Source organism: Sus scrofa, chromosome 4 (genome assembly GCF_000003025.6).
Source record: "Sus scrofa isolate TJ Tabasco breed Duroc chromosome 4, Sscrofa11.1, whole genome shotgun sequence".
NCBI lineage: Eukaryota > Metazoa > Chordata > Mammalia > Artiodactyla > Suidae > Sus > Sus scrofa.
The window spans coordinates 112,686,357-112,714,123 of record NC_010446.5 but is presented as its reverse complement, the minus strand read 5'-3'; the positions used below and the strand labels follow the sequence as shown (position 1 = coordinate 112,714,123).

The following is a 27,767-nucleotide window of genomic DNA, read 5'->3' as shown; positions in this document are numbered from 1 at the left end:
CCTCAAAATATACATTTTGCCAGCAGTTCCCAGAGCCAGATCCAGAGCCATTTCACTGTGGAAGCCTTAAGAGCATAAAGTTCTGTTGAGACTATCCGGTCTATAACTATTCATTAGAAGAGTAACGCAATAGTTCTTCAAACCGACAAGAAAATTCAGAGTAAAAATTAAATACCTGCAGAGCCATATAGGGAACATATTTGAATAACACAAGAGTTATCCTCAAGTGTTTTGAGAAAGGAACTCAGCATGATTTGCAAATCTTAGACAAACCTGGGTTAAAGCAGGGCCATGTGAATTCTGGGAGCTCTTTGTATTGATGTTGGTTTGCACCCTGGGGAACTTCTCTGGGTGAAATTGAAACCTGCCTTGGCACATGGAAGGCAAGGAAAGAAGGAAGAAAGAGGCAGGCAGTTCCAGATTGGTGGGTGGCAGGTTAAAAAGCATGGGAATTTACAGAAGAGGCTTGTCTTGGGCAGATCTCTTCATCAGCCCGGCACAATCTTAGGGTTTATATAGAGGTTTAAAGGGGCTTCCATCAGGTACATAGACCGGATGGTCTCAACAGAACTTTATGCTCTGGAGGCTTCCACAGTGAAATGGCTCTGGCCTTGACTCTGGGAACTGCTGGCAATATGTATATTTCGAGGACAGGGGAGGGGTGAGAAGCCTGCAATTGCCCAGATCCAGCTTACAGGTCAACAGGCGGTCATTTCCTCTTGATGACCCCCTCCCACACTCCATCCCTCGGGACCAGCTCTTAAAATCTCACACACCCCTCTTCTGCAGTGTGCCCTGAGCGGTCAGCAAAGGGTTTCACTAGCAAGGAGGTGATTCATTTGTAGCCTATCTGGCTGCGTTGGAGGTAGACTCCACATCAGCAACATGGGCTCATGCAAGAGAAAACCAAAAGATATTGTTTTCCAAAATGAGTAACGGTTTATGCCCAAGAGGCCCATGACCTGATCCACTGATTTACTAAGTCCCTTAGGCTGGGGGTCAGATCTCCCATAGTGTTCCCTATGTCCTCCTATGATTCAATAAAAATACCTTCTCAGATTCATCAGGTGTGAACACACATTCCGCTTAGATAATGCCTCTTTTCAAGACTTAATTACGTCCAGGCCATCCAGTTTTGGAGGATAGCATTTCTCATTAGAGATGTTCCAATGTTCAGTAAAGACAGACTTGGCCAGCTATCATTTAAGGCTTGCTGAGTGAGTTCAGCAAGGGCGCCTACGTGTGCCGTAACGTCCTCCAGGCAAAGGAAGGGAACAGAGATGGCAGCACATGACCGTGCAGGTAGAAAATAGAATGTGCCCCTCTGGCCTTGAGGAGAGGGAGGTTGACTGTATTTGTTGCCTTGGGGTAGATTCTCCCCCACGCCCAGGGAAGACCTAGATAAAGCACAATAGCCCAACCACCCAGGTGGAAGCCGTGGCCAAAGATTTGGGCAACACAACCACCAGGTTCCATTCGGGCTACTCAATAAACATCTGGTTGTGCCCGTCACTATCCTTTCATGTGACGCAATGATTACACAGCTCTGGTGATATCCACCCCATATTCCTGGTTCAGCTGGGTTGGTTCTATTTAGAGTGATTTGTCTGTCTCCAACACAGGAGTGCTGGGTGTTCAAACATCCCTAACTCAGGGCGAGTTATATGAACCCACCCCAAATCTGAGTGTAGCCATTCATGGTTCTAGTGGTGGTATTTTTAGGATGCTTTTGGTCAGCAGTTTGATGGGCTACTTGTGTGGTTTGAGTGATAGAAAAAGAGTACCCCTGCAGTGTTACTGATACTCATGCAACAGGCCAGGTCTCTGGATCAAGTATTGGTAAGGCCAGATGAATTAAGAGTACTAGTCCTAGCTTGTTCTACCTTAATGTACTGCTTCAGGGCCTTCCAATTCCCTCCCTGGAGTGGTGATACCCACCGCCACAATCCTGATGAGCTAGAGAGGGCAGCTTCCCACAATATCCCAAAATTGGATTAATTCCTTTGTTGGGCATATAAGTGCTCCTGTTGTAAAAAAGTATTTCCATGAAGTGTCCATCCTGTAACCAGACAACAGAGGAGCAGCAGAAGCCTAAGGACAAAAAGACAGGTTTTTAATAGACTTGTATGGGAAGGTCTTCTCCTTCTAACAGTTGCACCTGTGCCCTGATCCTTAGATGTTAATGGGGCTGCAGCTTTAGGAATTTGACCTAGTTATGCATAGCATACATGTTGGCCAGGGGAGGCAGCCCTGTCAGGCATGAAGAGATGGGCTGGGAGTATTCCCTGGGCGTGGGGGAGAATCTACCCCAAGGCAACAAATACTGGGATACCAATATCCACCTCATATATTTTGAAAATTAGAGATTATTCCTTAAAATATAAATTCCACAAAATCAGGGATTTTTGTCTGTCTTGTTTACTCTTACACTTATTTATTTATTTATTTATTTATTTTCTTAATGGCTGAACCTGTGGTATATGAAAGTTCACAGGCCAGGAATCAAACCTGAGCTGCAGCTGCAACTTTTGCCATGGCAGCAGCAATGCTGGATCCTTAACCCACTGCATGGAGCCAATATCAAACTCATGCCTCAGCAGTGACCCCAGCTGCCACAAAGACATCACTGGATCCTTAACCCACTGTGCCATAGAGGGAACTATGGAACTCCACACCTATACTTTTTGATTAGGTGTTTGGTAAGTATTTGCTCAAGGAATGAACAATGCATACAAAACATCTAGACAATTGGAGTTCCCATTGTGGCTCACTGGTTAGAGAACCTGACTAGCATCCATGAGGATTTGGGTTCCATCCCTGGCCTTGAGCAGCAGGTTAAGGATCCAGTACGCTGTGGTGTAGGTCGCAGACTACACCGCCCAGATCCCACGTTGCTGTGGCTCTGGCAGTAGGCCGGCTGCAACAGCTCCAATTGGACCCCTAGCCTGGGAACCTCCATGTGCCATGGGTGCGGCTCTAAAAAGACAAAAGAGACCAAAAAAAAAGAAAAAAATTTTAGGCAATGCCTCATACATGGTAAACATAAATGGCTTAGCTACTATGAAGGCATTTAATATGTAATATGATAATAAAGATAAATTATTGATATGAAGTAGAAAATAATGAATCGAAATAACTACCAAAAACCAAACTATGAAATTCCTGGTAGGAATGATTATTTCTACCTCAAAGGACCTGTACAACAACAGAAACCTGGTTAAACAAATTATGGTATATTCATGCAATGGAATACTATAAAAAAAGTCAAGGAAAATAAAAGAAATGCTGCTACACATGATCACATGGGCGAATCTCATAACCATAATGGTGAGCAAAAGAAATTAGACCCAAGGGAGCATATACTGTATGATTTAGGTGAATATGACATTCAAAAACTAGGTCACTGAATGTTGAATGTTTTATGGCACTGAATGTTGAATGGTTTATTAGGATACTTGCTTTGGGAAAGAGGACAAGTGCAGGTTTGGAGGGACACAGGGACAATCACAGACCGGGTAATGTTTTAATGTCTTGAGCCAGGTAGTGGTTTTATAATGATCATTCATTCTGTATGTATATTTGTATTAGTCAGCCTTGTTTCTGCTATAAAATAACAAGTAACACCAGCATCTCACTGGCTCACAACAACAAAAGGTTTTTGTTTCTTGCTTCCATTCCATGAAATCTATGGTCTACTGGGTTTATTTAGGCTTAGCTTAGCTTGGTTTCATTCCAGAAGTCTTCTCTTCTTAGACCCAGACTAAAAAACTGGCCACTATGTGGGGTATTTTTTTTTTTTCTTTTTTCACATGGCAGAGTTCAGAAACTCAAGGGTGATTACGGCAAGCTGTGCTATATTAAGATCTTTGGCTCAGATAAGAGTATACAGATTGCTCAAAACTTTGTTTCTGATCTTATTGTTCTGGTCATCTCCTCATGCCATAAGCCATGCTCAGAGTTCCCAAGACATAGACTATTTGAAGATTTTTTTTATTTCGCAATATTTATCAAGCTTCAGTGGGAATAAACCCTTGGTCTCTTTATTCAGAGAGCTATATTCTTCAGCTGAAAGCATTATTTTACAGATGTAATTGAAATCCCAAGTCAGTTGATTTTGAATCAGTCAAAACAGAGATTATCCGGGGGAGGTAAGGATATTATTTGGAATAGGACCCTCCCTAAGATAAGAAAGCTTCTTCTTTTGGCCTTGAAGAAGTAAGCTGTATGTCTTCAGAGAGCGTGGGAAACAACCATGTGGCAAGGAACTGCCAGCAGCCTCGCGGATCTGAAATAGCTCCAAGTGACCATCAGGAAAGGAGGGAAACCTCACTCCTACAACTGCAAGGAACTGCAATCACATGCTTGGAAGATCCAGAAAGGAATGTAGCCAGGCTGACACTGTGATTGCAGCCTGGCAGAGGACCCAGTGAAGCAGTGCCTGAACTCCTGACCCACAGACACTATGAGATGTACCAAAAAAAAAAAAAGTCCCATCATGACTCAGGGGAAAGGAATATGATTAGCATCCATGAGGACACAGGTTCCATCCCTGACCTCACTCAGTGGGTTAAGGACCTGGTGTTGCCATGAGCTGTGGTGTAGGTCACAGATGAGGCTTGGATCTGGTGTTGCTATGGTTGTGGCATAGGCTGGCAGCTACAGCTCAGATTCAACCCCTAGCCTGGGAATCTCCACATGCCACAAGTGGGGCTTTGAAAAAAAAATTAATAATAAGGTTGCTTTTTAAGCTGATAGATTTGTAGTGACTTGTTCTACGGCAATAGAAAAAAATAATAGACCTTGCATTCCATAATTTTTGCATGGCCTCACACGGGCCCTGTTAGTCTTCAGATCGTCTAGTGCAGTGGTTCTCAAATTTCAGTGTTCCTTGAAATCAACTAAAGGACTGTTAGAACAAAGACTGCGGAACCCCAACCTTAGAGATTCTTTTATTTATTTATTTACTTAAATTTTTTACAGTCGCACCTATGGCATATGGAAATTTCCGGGCTAGGGTAAAATTGGAGCTACAGAGGCTGTGCTTGGTAACACCAGATCCAAGCCGCATCTGCGACCTATGCTTATGGCAATACAAGATGAGTAACCCACTGAGCTAGGCCAGGGATGGAACCCATATCCTCACTATGTTGGGTTCTTAACCCACTGAGCCACAACGGGAACTCCAGAAATTCTAATTCAGTAGTTACAGAGTGAGGTCCACAATTGTGTGACTCTAACAACATCCGAGGTGACGCCAGCACTTTTGGTCTAGAAACCCTGCTTGGAGCATCCCAGGCCTCCCATGACTATGCTACTTCTATGCACTTTGCATGTCCTGAGTAGCAAAATAACATGAGAACATAAGCATCTGGTTGAAGCAAATGGTTGGCTTCCTTTCATATTAGAGGAATTTGTAAAAGAAAAAGAGAGAGGAAGATCTTACTAAATAATGTTCATTAACCTTAACGCCTGATTTTCGTTAAAGTGTCTGATACTTATTACTCCTGGGGCAGGTGAGCAAATGCTTATTTCCAGAGATGCACTAATACATTACTTTTCTCATATGATAATTTACATTCCTGTTTCTCTGTAGTAATTTCAAGAGTGGGCTGATTCATAGCCGAAATTGTTAGAATGCCATAAACCAATATTTACACTTGAAATTGTTAAAAGGCCATATTCGATACACTAAGAGGGCTCAATAAATTTAAAGTGAACTGCTAATTATGGATTAAGTTCATAATATCCCTGTTGTCACTACCTAAACAATTTAATACACACATTTTTTAAAAGAATTACAACTACTCATAATAATATCATCAGGGAGCCCCGAATGTGCTATTCATCTGTTCTAGTATTAAGTTTCATAGCTGGACCAATACACCATGGATCTAAAAGACACTATACACATCAAGAAACATAGACTTTTTACGTTTGATGTTCCAACTTGTTTAAATGTAAAAATCACCACCTTTTGTCTTCATTTTCTATAAAGGACTTTTTTCTTTCTTTTTTTATTTTGACAGAAGTTCCTCTTTCTATGCTAGCAGCTTCCAGGTAACTGTGGCATGGGAAGAACTACATCATTTAATGATCAGTCATAACAGAGAGATATTTATAACATTTTTCATGTCATTGCTCCTGTGCCCTTCCCAACACACACTCTGAGAATTGTAATTAATTCTTGAAATCCTAAAGGAACTACCTTCAATTCTTATACTGGGCTTTAAAATACATTTTTAAACAACAGACCTCCAAATTAAAGAGGAAAAGATATTAGAAATAAGTATCTGTGGGAAGAAATCACATAGAATCCAAGATAAAATAATACAGGAAAGAAAGTTGAGAGTTAAAAGTGGTATTATTGGAGTTCCTATGACAGCTCAGTGGTAACAAAACCGACCAGGATCCATGAGGATGCAGGTTCGATCCCTGGCCTTGCTCATTGGGTTAAACATCCAATGTTGCCATGAGCTGCAGTGTAGGTCGCAGATGCGGCTTGGATCCCTAGTTGCTGTGGCTGTGGTGCAGGCCTACACAGCTCCAATTCGACCCCTCACCTGGAAGTTCCATATGGCCTGGGTGCGGCCATTAAAAAGAAAAAAAAAAAAAAGTGGCATAATAATGTAGCACCCATGCCATATGGAAGTTCCCAGGCCAGGGATCTAATCCAAGCCACAGCCGTGACCTAAACCATAGTTGTGGTAATGCTGGATCCTTAACCAGCTGTGCCACAGCAGGAACTCCATATTATACAATTTTAATACATATTTGCTTATACATATTTGTATTCTACTATTTGCTTAAGTAAGAAAGAAAGAAAAATAGATACTATAACATTAACACAAAAGTATAAGCTCCTTGGAGTAAGGATTTTTGTCTTTGTTTATTGACTGATCCTCTGTTTCTCAAATACTTAGTGTAGAGTAGAAGTCCAGAATGTTTGTTGAATGAATGAATGGTTGGATAAGTGCATGAATGTGTGTGATGCAAAAACTAACCATGGTTCTTCCAGTCATGCAAAACACATATGTTATCCTGTGTGTATTCAAGCCTGCCAATCTGGAATATGGAAATGGTTCAGATTCTAGCACAATGTGCTAAAATCTCAATATTAAAGTGAAAAAAAAATCTAGGTGTTGAAACATCCATCGTTTGGCATAGAAAAGCCACCTATCTAAATAGCTCTGGTACAATGGGATAAGCAAAAAAAGAGTCACATATAAGGAGCGCAGGGCCCGAGACCGGTTGAAAAAGCTACTAAAAAATGGTAACATCTAAAAAATAAATAAATAAAAAATGATAACATCTAAGCACTATCCAAAAAGATGAGTGAGAGGACAAAGGAGTACCACATCCAAAGCCAAGGTACAAAAATGTCAAAGTTCACAGTGCTTTTAGAGAATAGTAAGTTGTGGATTTCAAACTTTTAACTGTAACCTGTAGCAAGAAATACACATATAGTACATTTAACTGAAACAAAACACATATAGTACATTTAACTGAAACAAGTTTCATGAAATAATACTCACCTTTACTCATTCGATGTACCTGGATTTTTTTTTATTTTTTATTATTAATATTATTATTATTGGTAATGTTGGTGAAGCCATATTAAATCAGTTTCAAGATCCATTTGTTTGAAAAACATTGGGTTTGCACATTTAATAGATGTGGCGAGTAAGCCACTGACAGGAAAATACAAAGAACGCTCCTCCAGCACAGCTCCAATTCTTCTCCCATCCAGGTGTTTTGCTGCTGAGCTGCAATGTTAAGGGAAAGACTATGATATGGTCCCTTTTTTTACTTAAAACAACTTAGTGTGGTAGAAAAGGGTAAAGGAATCTCTGTATGTATCAAGCCAGAGGGCAGGAAGGGAGAGTGCCACAGGTCATTTTGTCTCTAATCTAGGCATAATATTTTGCCCTTACCATTATTCTATCTAAAAAGGTTAAGAGAGTTTGGAAATGAAATCATTTCTCATCTGGGAGCATCCTAAATTAGATCTATATCTGAATTTATCTCAGAGTTCAAAAGAGTCAAATTGCCATACTGAACTACAAAAAGCAAAACTCTCATCTTCTTCTCCAAATGATCATTTGTTTCCACAACAGCCTTCACTGAAGGCTATTAAACACTCTGTACATGCCAGGTTCTGTTCTGGTGCTAGGAACTACAATAGTGGGGAAACAAAAGTCCAGATCTATTTTACAGAAAACAAATAGACAAGTAAATTAAACACATCCAGCTAATCATAAAGGATATGAAGGAAATAAACAGTGTCTTGGGTTAGAAAGTAGTATTTAAAGTAGCCAGAGGACAACTTTCTTAGGAGGTAATATTTAAGTTGAGACCTGACAGACAACAAGGAGCCACTGAAGTGAAGGACTAAGAAAAATAGTTTTCGGGACCCTAGAAGAGCACAAGTGAAGACCTAAGACAGGAGAAGGGTGTGTTATTCAAGACCAGTATATTTTGAGCCCAATGAGGAACTGGGGAGAGGAGCATGAGATAAGATGGAAAGTTACTGCAACTTATGGGACTGTTTCAGTCACTGGAATAAGAACTTGAAGATTGATATGACATGATCTAATTTAGATTTTTAAAAGCTCATTCGTATAGCTCTGTGGAGAACAGGGTATGGCTAGAAGCTGAGAGATCTTTTAAAAAACTGATTTCCACACAAGCAAAGATGGAAAAATTAAGACTTGGGTGTAGGTAGTGGAGGAGAAAAGAAGATGGACTCATTTACTTTGAAAGCTTTATTCATAATTTTCTTAAATGAGACCACGAATAAGTGAACTGGGAAATTAGGTAGAGGAGTGAATGCATTTGAAAGAGGAAGGAAAAGATTTTGAGGAGGAAAAGGATGGGAGAAGTAGACACTAAGTAACAGCCAGAAGTAATATATTAGTCAACATTTCCAACTCTAATTCCATGTCCTGCTCTGGGCCTCTATTTTCTTAAAAGGAAGACAGTAAACTGGGCAGAGAGGAAATGGTCTGAGGATTTTTAGCCTTAAGTAGTTGAGGACAGGCCACTAGGAAAAAAAAAAAAAAAAAAAAACCCGATAACTTACCCAATGAAAATAATGAAGCCAAATTTTTAACTAAGATCATTTCCCTGAGAAACAGTTTTCCCTCGGCTGCACAAATTCCCTGGGTAGCTTTTAAAATTATATGCACAGGCTCCACTGGCTTGGTTCTGATTTAATTAGTTTGAGGTGGGACACAGGCATTGGTATTTTTGAAAAGCTCCACAGAGGATTCTAATGAGCAGCCAGGGTTGAGAGCCCAGAGTTAGAAGGATAGCTGAAGATGTCAGGTCAATAAGCCTATTTCATTCAATGACAGATGAACCCAGAGAATGGAGTGAAGAATTTTCCCCCTGAGAAGGAATACAGACCCACTGGTTACACAGACATAGTTTGAGACTACAACAAAACAAAAGTCAAGTTTCTGCAGGTTTTTTTTTTTTTTTAAGATGGGAAAAATTTTTCTCACCTTACTACGTGAAGAACACAGATACCCATGTAAGCATCACCTGTATTTTAAACTGTATTGTATTTCCACTATGAACAACCAAGAGGGACGAGATTAACACCTGACAGTTGACTGAAAGGAAATGGAAAAGGAAGAGGGGAGGACTAATTTTGTCCAAAAGGAGACGCACAGGAAAAAGTGAGTTGCAGCAGAAAGACGATCACAAGGGATGAAGGACTCCATTACTTGATTATCACAATACACCTAGCAGTGAGCTTCACTGCAGCCTTTCAACTGCTCCTTAGCCTAAACCTTTCCAGTATTTAACTCTCGAATGAGCCACAGAATTACCAGAGCAGGACGAAGCGCCAAGCAACTATTGTCCAGTAATAGAGACGAGAAACTTAATTTTTCAACTGCTTTGAAGATTCTTTGTTGCTGGTGGGTGAAAGGGTAATTAATGAAAGGCAAGAGTAGTTCTATAATTTGCCCTAATCGTTCCATTAATTTGTGGTCTCACTGGAATCCGAACCAGGGTTTTACAGTGAGGTTTTTACTCTGTTTGTTCCATTTACACCCTCTTTGCATTCTAGAAACTCCACTGAAAACCGAGAAGAAAAACATGTAGGGCAATTCCTAAATCTCTACGTTTGGAGAGCTTTTGGAACTGCGACTGTCTGGGTGAGGCGGTAACGTGTGAACGGTGCCGCCCAAATAACTCTGTGTAATAAAAAATCTGGGAGTTGAGCAGACATGACAAAACATGGATTTTTAGGTTTAAGTGGGCGTGTCCACTTCGGGAAGTGAATGAAAGAAAAGACAATCGAGGCTCTAAGGGAAGGAGGAGGAATGTACAGAATCACAGAAAGTGGGCGCAGGGGATGAGAGAGGGTCTCCAGGACGCCAAAGACGCAAGTAAAATAGTAGAGTGCACCTCGGAGGCAGCGGGCGGGAACTCGCCGGCACTGCGGGTAGCAGTGGGCAGAGCGCGCGCGTACTACAAGTACCAGAAGCCCTTGCTCCCCGGAGCCCGCGCCGCGTCGCGCAACGCCTGCCGGGAGCCGGCCGGAGCCTCCAAGATGTCGCAGCCCAAGAAAAGAAAGCTTGAGTCGGGGGGCGGCGGCGAAGGAGGGGAGGGAACTGAAGAGGAAGATGGCGGAGAGCAGGAGGCGGCTCTGCCGCGACCCCGGAGGACTAGGCGGGAGCGGGACCAGCTATACTACGAGTGCTACTCGGACGTGTCGGTCCACGAGGAGATGATTGCCGACCGCGTCCGCACCGATGCCTACCGCCTGGGCATCCTGCGGAACTGGGCAGCGCTGCGGGGCAAGACCGTGCTGGACGTGGGCGCGGGCACCGGCATTCTCAGCATCTTCTGTGCCCAGGCCGGGGCCCGACGCGTGTACGCGGTGGAGGCCAGCGACATCTGGCAACAGGCCCGGGAGGTGGTGCGGCTCAACGGGCTGGAGGACCGCGTACATGTTCTGCCGGGACCGGTGGAGACGGTGGAGTTGCCTGAGCAGGTGGATGCCATCGTGAGCGAGTGGATGGGCTACGGACTCCTGCACGAGTCTATGCTGAGCTCTGTGCTCCACGCGCGGACCAAGTGGCTGAAGGAGGGCGGTCTTCTTCTGCCGGCTTCCGCCGAGCTCTTCGTGGCGCCCATTTGCGACCAGATGCTGGAGTTGCGTCTAAGCTTCTGGAGCCAGATGAAGCAGCTCTACGGGGTGGACATGAGCTGCCTGGAGAGCTTCGCCACGCGCTGCCTCATGGGCCACTCAGAAATCGTGGTGCAAGGCCTGTCTGGCGAGGATGTGCTGGCCCGGCCGCAGTGCTTTGCTCAGTTGGACCTGGCCCGCGCGGGTCTGGAGCAGGAGCTGGAGGCAGGGGTGGGCGGGCGCTTCCGCTTCAGCAGCTACGGCTCGGCTCACATGCACGGCTTTGCCATCTGGTTCCAGGTGACCTTCCCCAGTGGGGACTTGGAGAAACCCCTGGTGCTGTCCACCTCGCCTTTTCACCCGGTCACGCACTGGAAGCAGGCACTCCTCTACCTGAACGAGCCCGTGCAAGTGGAGCAAGATACGGACGTTTCCGGAGAGATTACGCTCCTGCCCTCCCAGGACAACCACCGTCACCTGCGCGTGCTGCTGCGCTACAAAGTGGGCGACCAGGAGGAAAAGACCAAAGACTTTGCCATGGAGGACTGAGCGTGGCCTTTTCTCCCAGCTACCTTCCGAGGCGGCCAGACCTGCTCGGTAGAGGCGGAGGGGGGTCGGAGGAGAAAGGCAGATCTCTCCTGCAAGTAGGGGGCATTATCTTCTGTCTCCCTTTTCCCTCAGGGCTCCTGGGGAGGGAGAGTGACTTCCATCTCCCTTCCAGGAGATTCTTCTGGCGGTATTTATTAAAAAGTGATCCCAGTCCCCCGCAACCACCGAAACAGCCTGTAATCCTTAAAAACACGTGGTACCAAGCACTTGTATTTCTTTTTTCGTTTGTTTCATGCAGAGAGACTGTCAGTTTATGAAGGCTCCATGCACATCCCTGACACCTCACACCCTAAGTCTGAGCCAAGGAGAGTGTAAAGGGGTTTGTAGTTATACGCCATGAATTTCCAATAATCTCTCCAGAGCCATATTCTCTCATTTTCTGAATTCCTGCCCTCTCCAGGTGCCTCTAGGCTACAGTATTTCTTCCTTATTGTTTTTGAAATAAATTTTACTCCTAGTGACATGGGGGAGGAAAATGAGGACAAAGTTTGAGTGACACAACTTCCTTAGGGTGCTAAAGTTGCTGAGCACATTACTCCATTAAGTGAAGTAAACTTCATACATAATTGTACAGCATACCTAAGAAATCTAGGAGGTACCTTTAAGTGGTCTGGATTTTTTTTTTTTTTCTCATCTTTAAGATTTAACCAAGAAAATGTTTCATGTATGTTCCATAACGAAAGTCTGTATTTCTTTAAAACACGCTAACAGAGGAGGTGTCTTCGAACCTGACCCGAGGGCTTTTTTATCACCATGGGTGAACTATTTAAGTTGATTAAATTAAGGAATATGTTTTCCCAGATAGAAAATTAAAACTCCTTCATTTCAAGGTATCATGTGATTTGGCCTACTTACATCAAGTGGAAATTTCTTTTTCAGTGTTTTTTCTTTTTAGCTCAGCTAAATGTGAAAGTTGTAAATTTAGGAAAACCGTTTGTAATGCGAGTGTGAGTCATGTTATCAGATTTATTTTCCTGATGTTTCCCTGCTCATCCCTGTGGCAAATAAAGCATTGGCATTCTCTCTATTTTTAGAGATGAAGTAAGAAGTCTTGTGTACTGTTTGAGATTTTGCCTTTTTAATATTGTTCTTTAAAAAAAAGGTGTCACAGCCCCTACAGAGTAATTCAACTATGTTTGATGTGTGGTTTCTTTCTATTAGGAATCTGTGTGCTAATAGGAAACAGGTGTGAAAAACTGGTCTTCTACAGTATTCTAACAGTTCTGTTTATCAAAACGGAGCTTTCTCCTTTAGTCTTTGCTTATTAAAAAAAACTTGTGTTATAAGTAATTTGCTAAAATTTGGTATTCAGAAACACATGAGATGTGTTATTATGAGGGGAAACATACATGTAAAAACTCATTGACTTTACAGAGATCCTTGAATAGCAAGTAATACATTTATAGTTGTCACCATGGTGATGTTAAGATAGCCTGTGTAAACAGCAAGCTAGGCCTGGTATAAGCTAGAGGTATAAATTAACTCCTTATGTTAGGGTCCACCATGTTTTAGGTTGAACATTTATTTAGCATTTTAGTGTACAGTTTTGAGTAGATTTCTAGAGTTGTTTTAAGTTCCTATAACAATCCCTTTGCTGTATGGATACATGAAAGCATTCTTCGAAATCCCATTTTTATTTGTGTTTTACACATATACCAGTATTATACAGTTCTCATTACCAGTATAAGCACACAAAGGGAACTCCAGTTGAAACTTGGGGTAACTATAGGAGGAAAAGGTAAGTGTTTCATAATTAGAATTAAAATTCTTATTGGTACTATTCCCAGAAGTGAGACGAATTGTCCAAAAAACAGCTTAAGCATTTAATCAAGAGGTACGATAGCATAGTGGTTAAAAGCTTGGACTCTGGAGCCAGAGAACATGCTGGAATCAAGGCTCCACCACTTTAACTGTGTAACTATAGGCTAACTCCTTAACCTCTGTTTTTTCTCCACTGCTCTCATGCAGACAGGATAACTGTCATACCTGCTCCATAGATAAACACATAGCGCCTGGTACATGATACAATCTCAGTAACTTCTACCTGTTGTAATTATAGGAAATATGCAAACCTGGAGCAGTTGGACATATAGAAAATGTGCTAGTGAATAAACAGTCAACATTTTGATTTTTTTACAGGTACTTGTTTGACAGTGTCAGCATGGCTTATCTGACGAGCAATGTATGATCCTGGAACCAGATGATCCAAAGGAAGCCCAAGCCCTTTGAAGTGAGGATACTTCCAGAAGGATGAGTTTGTGAGATGCACCAGCATCCAGGCACTGTCCAAGCTCCGTTTGAACTGATCCTGATCCTTTAGGGCCATCTGGGCCACAGGAAGGAACTAACAGCCCTAAGGAGAGAAAAACATGGTGAAGTTCTACCTGCTTTATTCAAACGGCTTTATTTAGCACTGTGGAACTTTCCAAATGTTTCCATTAACTCACTGGAAAACGGACATTTTATTGAGGATACAATACATCACAAGCACTTAGGATACAAACCAATAAAACATAGTTTCTCCCTCCAAATAGCTGTGTTCACAGGACCAACCAGAAAGTGAAATAAATAAACAATAATGGGCAAAAGACCGGTGGTGTAGGTGGGGGGGGGGGGCAGGTAATTATCTTCCCTTTACCTAGAAGGAAGAGGGTTACACAGATTGTAATGGATTTGCCTAAGGTTACAGAGCTAGTTATTGACAACTGAACACAGGTCTTTCAATTCCTAACCCCAAATAACCCCTTAGTTTAAGGAAGTTTCCTTGGAGATCTGTCTCATAGGCATCATATAGCCACCTTCAATATATACGGTCTTCAGGCTGACAGATATTAGGCACTCATGAAGCTTTCCCTGTTCCCATTTTCCTAACAGCTAATCAAATGTGGCACTTTGTGAGGCCCCCAAGAAACTGAATCCTCAACACAGCAGAGGTAGACAAACTGCCATTCTGCTTGCTGCCAGGTAAGAGCAGAGAAACAGTCGACCTGGTGGTTATTCACGTACTGATGTAATAAACACCAACAGTTAAGCTCTATGTAAAATAATCAGAAAATCCTACTCTCAAAAAACTGGAGTACAGTAGAGGGATAGAAGTACCTACACCAATAATTTGCATTCATTCTTTAGCCTGGAAAGCTTTCATTCCAACTAAATCTTAGCCCTGCTGAAGCAAGGATGAGAAGCCACCCTTCCTAACAATTCCATTCTTAAAATTTTGCCCAAGTGCGAAAATGTTCCTTATCATCACATAGATTGTGAACTCCTCAGAGAAAAACTTATTTTACGGTGTTCTAAAAATAAATCTCTGTCCTTTATAGAGCTTGTTTGTTTTAGCTAATAGACACAATGTATTAGGTAGGTGACCCTTCTCACACTGGCTACTTAAGCCAAATTTATGGCTCATTTATGCTTTTTTGTTGTTGTTAGCTTTATATCTGGCTTCATTGCCATAACCCAATTTTTCCTTGACTTATCCCTCTCATAATAAATACTATTGTTTTGTTGGAATTTATGGATCTTTTTCCTCTTCTGATACTTTTTGGCATTAGAACATCTTCCTACTTTCTAGAGTACCTGGAGAAGTTCTGAGCATTAGGAGGTTAGAGAAAAGGCCAGAGGACTCTGATATGCCCCCTTTATTTTCTATAAAAGGTGGTATCCCAAAATGTTCATATGGATGGATAGCTGATTGGATACCAGCCTTTTAGCCAACCTGCATCATTTTACACTGTGCAGACTCAAGATTTCTGAATGTGGAGTTCTCGTTGTGGCTCAGTGGGTTAAGAACTCCTCAACATTGTCTTTGTGAGGATGTGGGTTTGATCCCTGGCTCTGCTCAGTGGGTTAAGGATCTGCCACAAGCTGCATCATTGGTTTCAGATGCAGCTCAGATCTGGTGTTGCCCTGGCTGTGGCGTAGGCTGGCAGCTCTGATCCCCCCTTAGTCCAGGGACTTTCACATGCCATAGGCATGGCCATAGAAAAAAAGATTTCTGAATGTGTGGCAAGCTTTGAGACATGTAGACAATCTTGAGGAAAGCTTGAATGTTCTGCAGCTCTTTAGAAGCCTAGAACAGGCACTAATTGCATCCTAAACACAACGGTAGTCATAGATTGATAAACTTCTTGCAAAACTGTGTCGAAATAGTTTGATGATAAGGAGAAAGATGACATAATGAGACTATTTCCCAAAATATCATACATGCTTATAGGAAAAGACATTTAAAACAAAGCATCTGAATGTAACTAAACACAAAGAGAATTTTAATAAAAATTAAGACATCAACAGTAGCATTGGAATTGTGCTCTTTGGGAGCTTTGATAATTAAATTCGTTATTGAGAATAACTCTGGGAAAAGATTGGTGAATATTTCAGTTGATTGGATAGCTTTTTAACTCTAAAAGCAATCACTTGTAACAGAAATTTAGAATACAGAGCGACTTTTTTTCTAGGCTGTTAAGAAAAGTTAGGACAAAAAGGTAAGTGGGATGGAAAGAAATTCTCCCCACATGCTTTTAAATGCTTAACAGGAATTCTTGCAATCACATGATATATATACTTGTAAAAAACCTTCACATTCTGCAACATTGTGCACTAAAAATAACAAACTTAAGGAAAAATTAGGTTGGGTGGACCACCAAAACCTATGTTAACTTTACAACCAAGAGCACTAAGAACACTGATTCTAACAAAGGTAGTAGCAGCTTAAAAACATTAATCCTAATTTTAAAAAAATTGCAGTAAATAAGATAGCTTGATGGAAGAGCATAAGGACAAGTAACAGAGAAAGCAAAATGCACAAAGATGTGGGGAAGGCTTAAACATTTCTAGGACACAGAGCATATGGCTGAACAAAGAGTGTAAGATGTGACACATTCCTCTTTTGCCAGCTGCATTTACTTGGGTCACTGTACTTTTTCAGTGGTTGCAACATGGTGATGGTAAATATTAATGATAGGAATGATCACATTTGAATCAACTTCAAATTATGTTTTGCCATTGTTCTTCTACTTAGGATTTTTCTATTGGGTTTACAGATTTTTTTGGGGGGGGTCTTTTTAGGACTGCACCTGAGGCATATGGAGGTTCCCAGGCTAGGGGTTGAATCAGAGCTGTAGCTGCAAGCCTACACCACAGTTCACAGCAACTTTGGATCCTTAACCCACTGAGCAAGGTCATGGATTGAACCCTCATCCTCATGGATACTAGTCAGGTTCATTACTGCTGAGCTATGACAGAAATTCCCAGGTTTACAGATCTTTTCAATGCAATCTTTCATAAAGGAATACGGAATGGAGTGGAGGGCTTACAGGTGGCTATAACCACCCTTTAACATGAATTTGTTTTGTTTTATTATTTTGGTCAGCAGGAAAGATCAGCAGGAAGAGGGAATAGAAATTCTGGCCTGTGTAGAGTGGAAGGAAAAGAAATACATTTTCAGGATTTCCCTTGTGGTGCAGTGGGTTAAGGATCTGGTGTTGTCACTGCAGCAGCTTGGGTCACTGCTGCGGCAGGGGTTTGATCCCTGGTCCGGGAACTTTCACATGCTGTGAGCTTGGCCAAAAAAAAGAAAAAAAAAAAAAGAAAAGAAAAAGTTCCTGTTGTGGCCTAGCTGGTTAATGACCTGACCTTGTCTCTCTGAGGGGTTCTATCCGTGGCCTCGCTCATTGGGTTAAGGATCTGCTGTTGCCACTGTGCCATAGGTTGCAGATGCAGCTCAAATCTTATGTACTCCCATATGCCGAAGGCGTAGCAGTAAAAATTTTAAAAGAGAGAGAGATGTATATTCAGGAGGTGGCTAGATAGTAGGATTAAACAATAGGTCAGCATAAAAAATATCTTGGGGTCAAAGAGAAGCACATAAATAAATATTAGTATCCCCATGCATACATTTTGCCTACATCACAATACTCTCAGCGTAAGCTTTTCTGAAGTCATGGGCTCAGAACATAATGAAGATTATATTGATCAATTACAAAAAAATGCTTATATTGATACTTGTCCTTAATCTTTCTTTTTACTTAGATTCTAAGCCTATTCAAAGACTCTTCTTTATAAGTACTTCCTAATCCTCTAAAATTTATGAACAAAACCTTCCAACCTCTATTATCTCAAATGATGTGCAGTTTAGTAATGAGTGGTATGGAGTAGGAGGGCATTGGACCTTTTTAAAAAAACATTTTCAGCTTTGCTCTTGATAAAACTATTATATTTAAGAACTAAGTGTAGCGTTTCAACTTTGAATTATGTATGATGTTAGAGAAAGGACTAAGAATCCCAAACAGTTTAAAAATTCATTTTATGCATTCATTGGAACCAGACTTTTACCAGGAATTTCTAGAAAAATAACAAACTGTTTTAATGTGAATTTCTTATTCTACCATTATGTATTTATCATCTGGTGTTTTATAAAAATAGGGAAATATAAATGATTAAGTATATACAGCTACAGCAAAAGACAAAATTAAAGAGAGAGGATTTGGAACATCTACAAATTAAATACACAGTCCTTGATTAATTGAGAATTCAGTGAGAATAAGTAGGGGAAAACATAGTGAGAATGACAGCAATTACAACAAAGGGGTTTTGATATGAAATGAAATTAGAAACTACCAAGAAATATGCAATTTGTAATGAGTGGAATTCAGTATTAGCTAGCTTTGCTTGAACCCCAACCAGGGGAATTTTATAGAGCCTGACACTATAGTAAAATAGGTTCACATATAAATTAATTCCATGGTGTTGGATCCAAGAAAAATAGGCCTCGGGATGGCGATCTGCATAGATAGGAGATAGAACGGTTGAGTTACTCTAAGCACTAAGACAAGATTCTTAAAAGTAGATCAATAAAGGAAGTGATTATTGTACCATCCCCATAAATAGCGATATTATTTAAGACATTAAATAGATATGTTATTCAGTGTGAAAATATGTGATATGATTACTAGGGATATGTAGTTTTTCATTTTTTGGATTATTATCTGATTTACTTTGTACCAGATGATTATATATTCATAGGAACATATAGAGAAAATAGCATATGCTGAAACTTGATACCAAATGAAATTCTAATGCACCAGCTACTACTTCCCAGCATGTAGAACGTTTTTATGCAATAATGGCATATTAATCATACTGTGCAAAGTCCCATTAAAATCAGTGATGTATTAACTTTGTTTACTTCATATGAGTTTTACATAATAAAATAATGTTCTAGAAAGAGTGGCTTTCATCCTAAGGAACATTCCGTATCATAAATTTTCATATGAAAGAAACTCCTCCTTTTTTCAGACATGCCATGGTATACATAGAGATAAATAGTCATGATACATAAAGCATCTTTATTAATTTTTAAATCATTATTGAATGCCTAAAATGTGCTAGCTGCACTTTAAGTATATTATTTTATTTGCTCCTTGGCATAGCTCTGTGAAGTAGTTCGATTATCAATCCCGTCATACAGATGAGAAATAAAGGCATGGAATTTGGTGAATTTCCCCAGGCCATATGCAGAGTAAGTGGCAGAGATTCGAGCTTATTACCTAAAATCCGAGTATCTAAACTGTGACACTATATGCACTGTCCATGATGCCTGAGCTTGCAAGAGTTAAGGGGACATCAACAGGCATTTAAAATAGACTGGTTGCTGTCTTAGACCAGGATCTCCAAAAGTAGACTTTGAGACAAGGATACATATAAAAGTGTTTATCAAGCACTCTTCCAAGAAAATGCTAGAAGGGCAGCTGAGAAGCAGAACTAGGAAGGGAAGGAGGACGGGCTAGAATGTGATCTGAAGCCAAGTCCCAAGAAAGGGAACCTGGGCTTAATCCTGCAGAGATGCTGTGGAGACAGCATAGGTCACTCATGTCCCTATTTAAGGAGCAAGAGAGCTGCTCACACATTCAAACCTTCCCACCCATCAGACATTGGCTAGTGACTGCCCCTTTGGAGACAAATTCCTAGGCACTTCCCATCTCTCACATGGGTGGACAGGAGGGTTTCCACAGCCTAAGGGCCATCCTCCCACCCCACCCCCACCACTAAGGGTCTGCAGTGCAGAAAGCTAAGTCAAATTTCTGGGGGACTGGAGTTTCCATCATGGCACAGCAGAAGCGAATCTGACTAGCATCAGTGAGGACACAGGTTCGATCCCTGGCCTCTCTCAGTGTGTTAAGGATCTGGCTTTGCCATGAGCTGTGGTGTAGGTCGCAGACATGGCTTGGATATGACATTGCTGAGGCTGCAGCAACTACAGCTCCGATTCGACCCCTAGCCTGGGAACTTCTATATGCCACAGGTGCGGCCCTAAAAAGCACACACACAAAAAAAATTAAATATTTCTGGGGGAGCAGTTGTACAGAAAAAAAAGCAAAGAATTCACAAGAACATAAATAGAATAAGTGGAGCACTGATAGGATATTGTTACTGTTATAAATATCCTTTCTAAGATTTCTTTACATTCTAAATAGTTACATACACATTGATTTTATGTCCCTCTATCATTAGACTTTTTAAAGCTGCATGCGTAAAATACATACATAGAATATTTAAAGGAAAAATTTGATCTCCCATTCCCCACAGTTGGGAATGTATCTTTCTATTCAATAGACTAATATACACATATTTATGTAATTTTTTACAAGTATGTAGACATATTATTCATATTACTCAAAATTATTTTTAGGTCAAAGTATGTAAACTAAGTATTCCTTGAGGTCAATACATTTATATATAACATATTCTTATTAAGAGCAATATAAAAATGTATGGGCATTCCCATCATGGCTCAGCAGTAATGAACCCAATTAGTATTTATGAGGACTTGGGTCTGATTCCTGGCCTTGCTCAGTGGGTTAAGGATCTGGTGTTGCCATGAGCTGTGGCATAGGTCACAGATGCAGCTCAGGTCCATGTTGCTGTGGCTGTGGTGTAGGCCGGCAGCTGCAGCTCTGATTCAACCCCTAGCCTGGGAACCTCCATGTGTTACGGGTGCAGCCCTAAAAAAAAAAAAAAAAAAAGTCAAAAAAAAAAGTATGGTATATATAATCCATAAATTATTCAACCAATTTTCTATTGATCAACAGTTGTTTGCAATTCTTTGCTACTACAAATTATACTTACTCTGCCCTTCTTTAAATTCTCTCCCTAGGTGATCACATCCAGTCCCATTACTTTAAAAAGTGCTATATGCTGATGACTCCCCAGTTTATATTGTCATAATCAACATCTCTACCAAGTCTCAGACTCATATATACAACTGCTTAATTGTCATCTCTAATTGGACATAATAAATATAACCTAACTGAACTATTTTATACATAATAGTATATACATAATATAATTATATAATTACACACATGCATAATATATTATATACATATACATAATATATAATTATATACATAATACATAAATACTTAAATACATTATTTTATCCTATGTATATATATCTCTAAACAGCATATTCTGAAGTACTGTTTATTTTTTTTCAGAGCTAGTATATATTTATTGGATATATATTTGGAGTAGCCAGAACCTCTCATTACCCTCTGTCCAACATTATCTTTAGTCAAGAGGTAATATGCTCCTGGAAGACGTGGCCGCAGCACAGATCATCACATCAGATCATGACCACTGGTGAGTATTTATTGAATGCTTATTGTATGGCAGTACTATTTTTAGTTTTGGTATATCAAGGAGCATAGGGCAAGGTCCCTGGCCTGAAGGAGCTGAGTCTGAAGTAGAGAGCAAGCATCTCACCCTCTTAAAGACAACTAGTATTGAAATGCCGCATACTTCCAATGACAAATGAATTACACTGACCAAGTGCTCCTTAGAGTTACTTTCTTTTTTAAAAAAGTTCATTGAAGTATAGTTGATTTATAATGCTGTGTTAATTTCTGCTATATAGCAAAGTGAGTTATACACACCACACATGTATTTTTATATTCTTTTCATTATGATTTATCACAGGAGATACCGAAGACAGTTCCCTGTGCTATATGGGAGGACCTTGCTATTTGTCTTAAGAGAGTTATTTTCAATCATGATCCATAAATGGCTCCCTACTCTCTACTGGAAATTTTAGTAATACCTGGGATACTGATAATATCAGAGATGAACAGAGCAAATGATTGGGCTTGCCACTATTACAATAATTCCTGGTCAGTTTATAGCCATTGAGCCTTCTTCTAGATCTGCCAATTTTCCCTGAGCACACAGAATAAAGCTTATCAAAGAGGAGTTGGTTGGCTCTCTGAAATAGAATTTCACAAGGCATTAGACAAGTAAAAGTGTTGAAAGGACTTTCAAAAGGATTTGCTTGTTTTTCAGAATGTCCATGAACAAAAGAGACAAAAATTTATGACGAAGAAAGAAAATAAAACCCAGGTCCAATTTTTTAAAAATGATGAAAAGTTTTTTTCCAAAACTGTACTTTGACAACAATTTAGTCAGATTTCTCCCTAACTACTGTTTGACCTGTTCCTGCCAGCCGTCTCTTCTCCACCAGGCTTGAGTGGATATGATCCTATAAAATTGCCAAAAGGCCACTGACGGAATTACAAATCCCTGTGCTCTTCATTCACTGTCATCATCCATGCTGTCATCATGTCTATGCATGACATCACCCCCGGTCTAGTCCATTTGTGTTAGCATCAGTTTGCATTTCTTCCTTTGAAGAAGGAACCAGACAGCGTCTTCTCAGGATTAGTGCTCTGAGTAGTTCAAGCTCAAGAAAGATATGCTTTATCATAAACTACAGTAAGAGGCAGTAACCACAGAGTGAGGCTACATACCAATATATTTTGACACAATTTTACTAAAAACTATTTTGAAAAACAGTTTGTCTATTTTAAGAGGATATTTTTTTCGTTAAGAAAGCAATGCAAGCTGATTACAGCAAATTTCAAACTGCATAAAGATAAAAAATAACATTATTCATAGTTTCACCCCCTACTCTAGTTTCTATTCCAACTTTTATGTATGACTGTTTTTGTTTTTTCTTTTTTTTGTCTTTTCGCCATTTCTTGGGCCACTTCTGTAGCATATGGAGTTTCCCAGGCTATGGGTCTAATCAGAGCTGTAGCCACCGGCCTACACCACGGCTCACGGCAACGCTGGATCCTGAACCCACTGAGCAAGGCCAGGGATTGAACCCGCAACCTCCTGGTTCCTAGTCAGATTTGTTAACCACTGAGCCACGACGGGAACTCCTGCAAACTTCTTGTTTTTTCTTTTTTTGTGTGTTTTTGAACTTTATAAAAACAGCATCAGGCTGTGTTCTACAACTCTTAATTTACTTAATTGTCACACCACCGTGTTTGATCTTCCAAGTAGCACTATTACCATGCGAAATTATTTTATTCTTTATTTCTCTATTGGCTTTCTGCAAATGAAATCTACATTTTATAGACAACAAAATTCTTTTCTCTCTTATGCAACCAAGAAATTAGTTAATTAATGAACAAATGTAAAATTAATATCCTTGTAAATATCACTTTATGAACTGGTATTTTCATATCTGTAGGATATATTCCTCGTATATTTTGCTTATTTTCTATTTAAATAAATTCTGGTAGGTTGATTTTTGAAGGGTTGTTATAATACAAATTCCCACCAAAAATATCTCAAAAGTTCATTTCTTGACACCCTCACTCATATATATTTTATTAATCTTGTCTTATTTAAATCTTACGGTGAAAAATTCCAGCTTCTTATGTTTAATTTCATTACCCTAACTCATAGTGGTTGAGCATCCTTTCTTACATTCATTGGTCCTTTGTGCTTAATTTTCTATGAATTTACTGTTTCTTTTACTGTGTTTCTATTGAATTTTATGGCTATTGGGAGGCTCTTTGTTAATTAGGAATAGTCTAGCACATGTGTTATAATCCATTCATTTAAATTCTTTTACTTTATTAATTTTGGGTCACTCAGAACTTTTCCATTTTAATGAGTGCAAAGCTAATAATTTTGTTCATAATTGCTTCTCAGTTTCTTTTCTGACTAAGAAGATTTTTCCTAATTAAAAGTTGGAAAAATATTCCCAAATTACCTTTTGGTTTTGTTATTTAATTTAAAAATGTAGATGTTTAATTTGTGGAGGTCTTCTTTTTTTGTGGGGGGGGTGCCTAAAAATTCTTTTGTTTTAAGTGTAAAAGCCTAGAACCCACTTACTTAATGGTACCAGGATTCACTTTTAGCAGAAGTTGGATCAATGTTTGCCATAAAATATCTCAGCATTTCAGAGATACAGGAAAGTATAAGTTTAATTATAGATAAAGTGGGAGGAAGAGGGAAAGCTACATAATAGAAAATACATAGAGGACAGGAATAGTTAAATTTCCAAGGAAAAGAGACAGAGCAAAGTTTGGAAACAAAAAATGTCCAGAAGATATATATAGGAGATGAGACAAAACACCTGAGAAGGAAAAGAATCTAAGAATATGACCAGCAATTTAAGCAAAAATTATCATTGTCAATAATTTTGATTCAAAAAAAGTATTGTTTTGTATCAGTTCTTTTCCTAGTAAGCTGAATTCTTGTTTCAGTGGTATAGGAAAATTCACCCTGTGTGTGGGCCTTATTTCTGCACAAAGGTTAATAACGTCAGTGAGATTATAACCAAGAGTGAAATTCTCCAGAAAAAATGGGACAAGTATTTTATATATACTGAGTTATTTGGGGTATATTTCCAGTTCCATTTAAAAAATATACAAAAAATATACAGAGGCGTTCCATTGTGGCTCAGTGGATTAAGAACTTGACATAGTGTCTGTGATGATGTGGGTTTTTGATCCCTGGCCTCACTTAAGGATCCGGCATTGCCACAAGCTGCAGCGTAGCTCACAGATGTGGCTCAGATCTGGTGTTGCTGTGGTTGTGGTGTAGGCCTGCAGCTGCAGTTCTGATTTTACCCCCAACCCGGGAACTTCTATATGCTGCAGGTGTAGCTGTAAAAATTAAAAAAAAAAATTAAATATACAGAAAAATCACTTTTTATGATAACAATTTTCTCTATATTTGACTGAATATTTTTGCCCCTACAAGGAAGAATCCATGAGCAAATTTCCCTGAATGTGAAAGTTTCCCTCTAGGATTAAATCTGATCATCAAGGAATTTACTCACTGGGGGCCATTTTGCTGGCCCTATTAGGCAAATGTGGACACACACACACACACACTTTTTTTAGAAATTCTTGAAACAGACCTTGAAGGCAGCATCTCCTGGACTCAATTCCTGCAACACACAGTGGGCCCGTCCCAATAAACACCATGCAGTTCCCGGCCCCTTTCCTCTGCTCGTGCTGCCAGCCCTGCCTGTCAAGAATGCCCATCTTCTCCCTTTCCTTTTGCATGTCCAGTCTTGCTTCCGTTCCACCTCCCAAACTATTTCCTCTTCTTCCATACAGGCAGGAATCTCTTCCCTGTCTTGTATTGTGCTTTACCTGCTTTTCACTTTGGAACCTTACCTCCGTCTGCTTTAGAGTAACTCTGCTGTCCTTAAAGGGCAGAGAACTTTCTTATTCATCTTTGCATGCTGCACCTTGTCTAGCACATAGTATTTGGTTGATTTTATTCCATAACACTCTCTGTTTCTTCCTGTTCTTCCTAAGGGAAGAGCGTTTCCGTACTTGAAGGTAGAGTTCCTGGCTTAACTGATTTTGCAAAGGCCTCAGAAGAACTTGGCATCCCATATGTTAGAAAATTCTATTACTAAGAGGAAATCAAAATATTGTATCCCAAACAGAAGATGGTATATTTTTAATTGAACAATAACTTTGGAACTAAGTTCTATCTGGAAAAATAATAAAACATCTATTTATAAAATACATTGGACATGTTATTGTTCCTCAAAAAAAAAAAAAACCTTAACCAATTTACAACAAGTTTTATTGGGAAGAAATTCATCCCAAGCAGTAATGTATATGCCAAGTTCTGCTATAATGTGTTAAAATGGCTTCAGTATAATGTTTGTGGTCCATCCATATCTAATCTATCCATATGAAATGTGACATTATTAGAAAGTGTAATTATTTCCATAAACCTTAAAGTAAGTGTTTTTTAATTAAACATTTGTCTCACAATATATTAACTCTAAGTCACTTTTATCTCAGAAAAAAATAGGCAATATTTTAACTAGATCTTGACAAAAATGCATTAAATCTATTTTTTAAAATGTTTTATTACTTGCAAGTTTCAGCCTGATGTAATTTTAAAATAGCCAAGTTATAAACCCCTGAAAATTGGAGTTTATAATGGAAATACTGACAGACCCTTAACTTTTAGGACGAATATGCTGCTGTAATAACATTTGCTGTTGCCGCCTCAGTCAGCGTAGCAACATGATTGGGGTGCTAGATGTGGCATTTCAAATATGAAACTGGTTTGAGGACTTGCTGAAATATTTTCCTCTCTCTAAAATTTTAGAAAACTCATTTCTTGTTTTGGAAACTCCTTTTATCATAAAAGTTGTTATAATGAACAAGACGGAGCCCCAGTTTTTCTCCTTTCTACAGTCTCTCCTTGGTTATCTCATCTCCCATGACTGGTTTCCACAAAGCTTTCCTGTCTCAGTATACCCACCAGTTTATTCAAGCCAGAGAATTAGAGGTCAGTCTTAACTCATATTACGTCTTTGCTACATCTGATTAGTTACACACACTGAGAGTTTTACTGCCAAAATATATTTCGAAACCATTCATTTTTAATCATCACTGCCATCACCTTAGTCCATGCCACTGAAACTTCTGGCCAAGCCACTCACAATAGCCTCTTAACTTGCATTTCAGGATAATAAGTAGGTGGTGAAAGTTCTTCATATTTATAATATTCTAGCAAATAAAGCAGTCGAAATGACAGATTTAGAAAAATCACCATTTTGAAACCCACAACGAAATAGTAGACCTCTGCAATGATTATCCATAGTTGCGAAAACCAAGATGGGAGTGGTTAATAGAGAATTTTATACTGGAGGAATCAGGCTGACACGCTCAGAATCTATCAATTGTACTAATCACTGGGAAACCAGTTACTGTGTGTCTTAAAACATGATGAAAGCAACAGGAAGTGTACTTACCTAAAATACTAAATCTGAATCCATCAGGCCTCTAGATTTGTGAGAAACAGATAAAGGGAGTGGAGGAATAAGTTAACACCATGAAGAACCAAATTCAAAATGTGAGAAGTCTACAGAAAACGATGGGCTAATTTCTCCAACAAATTAATGTCACGTGAAAGGCAGTGATGATGGGGTGAGGGTTGGGGGAGGTTGTTATAGAATGAACCAGTCTTAAGAGACATAACAACTGAATATAATATGTGTACCTAATTAGATCTGAGTCAAACAGACCATTTGTAAAAATTATATTTGAGGCAATAGGGAAATTCAAATACGAAGTGTGTCAAAAATTTTAAGAAATTTGAGTTCCCAACGTGGCTCAGTGGTTAGCGAACCTGACTAGCATCCACAAGGACACAGGTTCCAGGAACCATGAAGTTGAAGGTTCAATCCCTGGCCTTGCTCAATGGGTTAAGGATCCAGCGTTGCCATGAGCTGTGGTGTAGGTCTCAGATGCAGCTTGGATCCCGCATTGCTGTGACTGTGGTGTAGGCCGGCAGCTACAACTCCAATTGAACCCCTAGCCTGGGAAGCTCCATATGCCATGGGTGCAGCCCTAGAAAAGACAATAACAACAACAACAAAAAAAAAAAAAAAAAAAAAAAGAAAGAAAAAGAAATTACTGTTAACTCTTTAGGTATGAAAATGGCAATGAGGGAGTTCCCGTCCTGATGCAGAGGAAAGGAATTCGACTAGGAACCATGAGGTTGCGGGTTCGATCCCTGGCCTTGCTCAGTGGGTTGGGGATCCAGCATTGCCGTGAGCTGTGGTGTAGGTCACAGACAGGGCTCGGATCCAGTGTGGCTGTGGTGTAGGCTGGCAGCTCTGATTCAACCTCAGTCTGGGAACTTCCATATGCCCTGACTGAGGCCATAAAAGGCCAAAAAAAAAAAA

At 39.9% G+C, this 27,767-nt stretch overlaps 1 protein-coding gene across 2 annotated transcripts; it reads left to right on the top strand.

The window, feature by feature from the left end:
- Positions 3,819–15,259, top strand: PRMT6 (protein arginine methyltransferase 6). Of its 2 annotated transcripts, XM_021088575.1 has the most exons (2): positions 3,819–11,784; positions 13,889–15,259. In XM_021088575.1, exon 1 carries the CDS (start codon positions 10,364–10,366, stop codon positions 11,687–11,689), a length of 1,326 nt encoding a protein of 441 aa, XP_020944234.1. In that variant the 5' UTR covers positions 3,819–10,363; the 3' UTR covers positions 11,690–11,784; positions 13,889–15,259.

Excerpts from the sequence above, each read along its gene's own strand:
- PRMT6 (XM_021088575.1), top strand. The coding sequence starts at position 10,364 with ATGAGAGAGGGTCTCCAGGACGCCAAAGACGCAAGTAAAATAGTAGAG.